Here is a 5,412-nt window from a genome sequence, read left to right on the forward strand (position 1 = left end):
TTTGTATTGGGAGGTGCAGAAGATTTGCGTCTTCTATCGATATTAAAAAAAGGTTTTTTTTTGGTTCTCTTTAAAAAACGCAATATCCCATCTGGTGACAGATGGTCCGGTGTGGTTCTAGTATTAACGTCATATGTCTGAAACTAATTATTTTACAAATGTCATGTATATCTTGGTCAAACTGGACAGTAAGAACGGAGTTTTCCAGATAGGATATTATTAATATTTTATATTTCTATTATTAGTAAAAAACAGATAGATATAAGATATTGAAGGATTTCCGGCACATATTACACACCATCTTACAAGCTTCTTGAAGTTTATGAGAAAATTCTAACCTTTCTGGGTATGATTCTTTCCTTTCGAATGCTCTACCTCTAGATTCATGTAGCTCTCGTGGAATACTTAATTATCAAGAAAAAGGCTACTCCATCTTTCGAAGAATATTATATATATCCTTTGAAATAAGTTACTTCAGGAATACTCTACTGTGACATCTGACATTCCTCGTTCCATTCGAAAATAAGAGATTTCCAAATTTTTTTAATTCTTAGACCTGAGTTTGAGGGTGTACTCTCAGCTAAAGTAGTTTGTACTGTTTTTCTGAATGTAAATTTAAGTAGTTCTTTGTTCATTAAGTAAATTAATAAGTTTTTTGGAATAAATCGATCGAAAATAGGCGAAATGTATTCAAGACAGAAATTTACAAAATGTGTATGCATTATTAAAATAAGCAATATTCAATAGCCACTTACCCTAATGCCAAGCGATGCCATTTCCCATCAGCAAGCTGAGCCGGCACAAGAACCGACTGGGTTCCATTCGGCCCAGAGTGGACCAACTTGACAGCATCAGGCCCTGCCACCTCCACTGCGAAGTAGCACTCCTCTTGTCGTCTTGATCTCAGGCTGAACAGGGTACCTCCTGCCGGCTTCTGCAATTAGAGAATCATTTACTAACAAACCGGTAAGTCGACAAGTTGAACTAAAATTTAAGTATTCAGGATAATGAAATATCCTGAAGAAAATAAAAAGTTTGTAAATGTATCACGGAGTAATTAAACCTCAGTGGTGTATAACCTTTGCTAATGCATAAAATAACTACAGTTGAAAATTTCGTATTAATCATTTTTAATCATTCTTATCTGTTTTTTAGCTCATAAAAACACCTTATCACCACATTCACTAGGTAACAAATTTTATAGTATATTTTTTTTTTATTTAGCATTTAGTATTTTCATATTAATATTTGATTTTTTCTTACTTATTTCATATATAATAAAATAGATACTAAGCTTGTTGGTAGTTGACTTGCTAAGTGCGTAAATAGAAATTTATAGCAAAAATCATAAAGTCATGAGGATAATTTAATGAAAAACTGAGTTGTGTCATGCTCCATCGGAAATGGGTCAAAGGAAGCATGATATTGATTTTGAAATGTGAAGGAATCAATCGTGACGAAGATATAAACAAATGCCCAGAGACGTTCTGGCACAAACCAGAGAAATAGTCCTCGATTCCGAAGCAGAAGAAAAAATATATTCCTTTATTTGCCAATACGAGGTATGTTATCTTGTGTGTTTGTTTTAACATCCTTATCATATACTTATACATCACAATACTCCGAACAGAAGAAGATAATAAGTTAGTAATCTATTCTTGCCAGAATATGTATTTCGAAATTCATTTAGTGGATCTACTACGAAATAAAAGTCGATCCTCACAGTCCATATTAAAATGAGGACCACTTCTGACCCGAGAATACTGTAGATTATTGTGATATAACCATTACTAGAAATATTATTATGATCAGTATAAGTTAGATCTTTAAGAATAATATAAAATAAAATAATGATTAGAAATTTAGTTTCATATGCTAATTTCTTTTTAAGTTTTTCCATATATTTGTATTAATGCTTCCAATATATTTAATTGTATTTATATTCTTTTGTATTTTTCAATTAAACTTTAACGTCTATATTTTTATTTATTTAATTAATTTCAGCATAAGAATTTTATCTCCATTTAGGTTCGAATATAATTTTTTTTTAAATATACCATTCAGGTGGAACTCCAGAATACGTATAGATATGATTATTTCCTCTTATTGGGTCGTTGTTGGCTGATATTCATATTAGGGCGTGGGGAAATTAAAGGAGGTATAGAATTCCAAAACCTGAAAGCCAAGTCCGTATTCAAATTTTTATTAACAGCTTTGGCTCTAGGTTATTACGAAACATAATTTCTCTAAAAAAAATTAAATTTTTTTTATTTAACGGTTTTGAGAAGACATTTTCATACTTATTGATAATCCTCTTCAAAAACAGTGAACAAACGTTTAAAAATCTGAAAATGGACAAGACTAGTTTCGTAATTGTGTGCTTTAATTGTTTAAAGAATTAAGTTTATTATTTTGATTATGGGTTTGGTTTCGATTATAAATTCACCGTATTTCTATTCTTGTTCAAGAAAAGGTTGTATTTAAAAACAAAACAAAAGGGAAACTCATATTTTTCTTTAAAAAAATAATTATGTACATAAGGTAAAATAAAGGTTATAATTTTTCTTTCTTTGTTAATTATATTCTACATAGTTCAACATGGTTGAAGAGCTTACAATTAACAAGAAAAGTAAACAATTTCAATCTTACAATATCTATTTCAATTTCTTAAAAAGTAATAGTTGATGTTGAAAGGCTAAAGGTAGAGTGGCACTTTGTTTTAAACGTTGTATTAGGATTTTCTTTATAACTAACAGTAATTAAATTTGTCTAATTTTAAACCTTAAAATATTACCTTTAATCATATAAAAATATGAGCTTGTAAAAATTTCCTTTTAGTAAATGCATCTAATTTATAAGACATCGACTAATTTAGATTATTGAATACTATTGAATATTTTGTTATAAAGCTTTTAATGTATTTTTATTTCTCATACATGGGAATATGTTATAATAAATATTACATTAATTTTATTTATAAGCTTATCTATCTTCCTTCTGTCTTCCATTTGAAAATTTAATAACAACGTTCCTAAAAACGCAGGATGTATTTTTCATGTAATAGAATATTCAACTGTTGTAAGTACCAAGCCAAAATGGCCTATCCGAAAATTTTGCAATCTTCTGTTCTCTTCTTAATGATAAAAAGAAAAACTGAACGTGTAACATCGCTAATTAAAAAAGGAAAATGTTCAATATATTGACATACAAACTAAAAAATAAAAAGGATGGGCCTTTATAAGATTTAAACCAGGAAATCTGTTATACGTAATAAAAAATTCCAAAAGAAGTAATTATTTAAATTTGTTTCGTAATTATTTAAAGAGAAAAATAAAGTGAAATAGAATAACAAATATAAATGAAATAGAATTACAAAACGCGAAACATGGGCGTTGATGACCTCAGGGTTTTACGCCCAAAAGCCCTTGACAACAACGACAACAACTAAAAAATAAAAAATAAATAGTCATTAGTGAATTTTCTTTAACCATAATTCAAATTTTCTCGACATTTTCAGATAAGCCACTTTAGCACCAACGACACAAAAAAGGTAATTACAATTACATTTAATTGTAATTAGTAATTGCAATTACTTAGACGCAACTAGCATTTGAGATTGCGGACTTCAATTAAAATTACATTGGTTCATATAACAGTAGCAATTAACAATTGCAATTACTTCTAATTGCCATTTTATATCTGCAATTGAAATTACTTTTTCCTAACTGAACTACTGAATGTTATTCTATCTAAGAGTCTTGTTTTTATAATAAAACATAATTTAAGAAATAAGGTTTGCCATCAAACCCGTTCTTATTATCTTAATATTTATTAATCATCTGTGATATTAATGATTAATTATGGTTTTGATTAATAAATAGAACTATAGAAAGTACTGATAAATTTATTTATTAGTAATTTAAAGTAACGTAGAGTGTAACCTGAAGAAAAAAATGAAATAAAATAGTTTTAACTTATTTTATTACACCACGTTAAGAGTGACAGAAACACTGGTGTGGTCTACTCGAACTTAAGCAAATATGAACTATCTATTAAACTGGCTAGATATTCTGAATGGTATGAAAATTTATAAAATTCCTTATATAAATGTTATGCAATACTATACTTTGACACTTTAAACTCATTACCTAATATGACCTTTATGAATTAGTTATAGTTATCTTATTGATTATTTATATTTATCTCAAAATATGAAGCAGAATATGGTATTTTTTTTTTTCAATCTGTTTTATTTGGGCCTTTTGTACAGTTGATTTCTCGCTGAAGATGCATTGAAAAAAAAATTATTTTCAAATTTCGAGAGAATAAAACAAACTTCATTATTGGCAAAGTAATATGGATGACTAACTACAGAATCAATATATATACAAAAAAATAAATAAAAAAAACATACAACAAGAGGAATACATTAAAAAACTTTGAATTTTAAGTGCCCTTGGGGAATGGAGTATTGAGTGTATTTACATATGGTTGCTCATGAAGCTACATTTTTTTTATGTTTGATTCACTTAGTAGGTTTAAACCAAAACCAACTTAGTCCTTTTCTCAATTTTTTTTAAATAACGGTTTTCCTGTTACATCATCTCGTGGTAAAAAATGTCTTCTAAAAATAGTTTTAGAACTACTACTCAATAGGGCTCAGAATCAGGTGACATAAGTATGGTAACAAAAAACTCCATTAAAATCTTAAAAATAGACTTGGCTGTTTTTGGAACTTAGGCCCGTTCATACTTTACTGTTTTTTCAAATAAAATACATTTGCAAAGTTCTTTAACTTTTAAAATAGATTTATAAATTATTCCTTTAATTATAATCATTAATTTGATATGGTTTCATGTATTACTTTCTTTTATGAAACGAATTCCTTCAAACAATTTTTATTTAAACATCAAATCATCTGCTAATATTATACAGTCGGAATTTTGTTTCACAGATAAAATATGGAATTAATATCCACACTTCTGCTTTAACAAAATATTGCACCGGTTTTTTCGGCGTTTAAATGTTACGACTACTGTCACAGTGAATTATGTGAAAAATGAGTTGTATGAAAGAGGTTCACCACTTAAAATTATTTTAAAAACTTCCATTTTCACAATATTAATTTTAAACCTTTACTATTCATGAATGAAAAATTATGAAATAGGCAATTATTACTATTTCATAATTTTTCATTCATTTCAGTGGCAAACCCATTTGAAACCTCTTGGCATATGATTAATCATTAACATATTTTATATTGCTGAAAAAAAGTCTTAATTTTTAATTATATTATTTCAAAATTTTTCGAGACCAGGTAATATTTATCAATTAATTAATTTAATATCCAAAATAGTCTCAACACTATATATTTATTTATTTGTCCTACGTTTCGGCCCTTCCAGCCATCCT

The 5,412-nt window shown here is 27.9% G+C and overlaps 1 protein-coding gene and 1 long non-coding RNA gene across 2 annotated transcripts in view; one reads left to right on the plus strand and one right to left on the minus strand.

Moving 5' to 3' along the window:
- Positions 1-755: 755 nt before the first annotated feature.
- LOC106691702 (uncharacterized) overlaps positions 756-5,412 on the minus strand; it is a gene marked incomplete at both ends in the record, with an annotated part of 79,380 nt that continues 74,723 nt past the window's right edge. The window contains 1 exon segment of the mRNA XM_067045889.1: positions 756-934. Coding sequence (XP_066901990.1) covers positions 756-934 — 179 coding nt within the window.
- Positions 1,468-5,412, plus strand: part of LOC136795409 (uncharacterized) — a 10,205-nt gene continuing 6,260 nt past the window's right edge. Inside the window, exon 1 of the long non-coding RNA XR_010842993.1 lies at positions 1,468-1,562. This is a non-coding gene — a long non-coding RNA (uncharacterized lncRNA). The remainder of the gene's footprint in view (positions 1,563-5,412) is intronic.

The sequence above is a fragment of the Halyomorpha halys genome, unplaced genomic scaffold, assembly GCF_000696795.3.
Source record: "Halyomorpha halys isolate HHAL.00 unplaced genomic scaffold, Hhal_1.1 Scaffold2780.1, whole genome shotgun sequence".
In the NCBI taxonomy this organism is placed as follows: domain Eukaryota; kingdom Metazoa; phylum Arthropoda; class Insecta; order Hemiptera; family Pentatomidae; genus Halyomorpha; species Halyomorpha halys.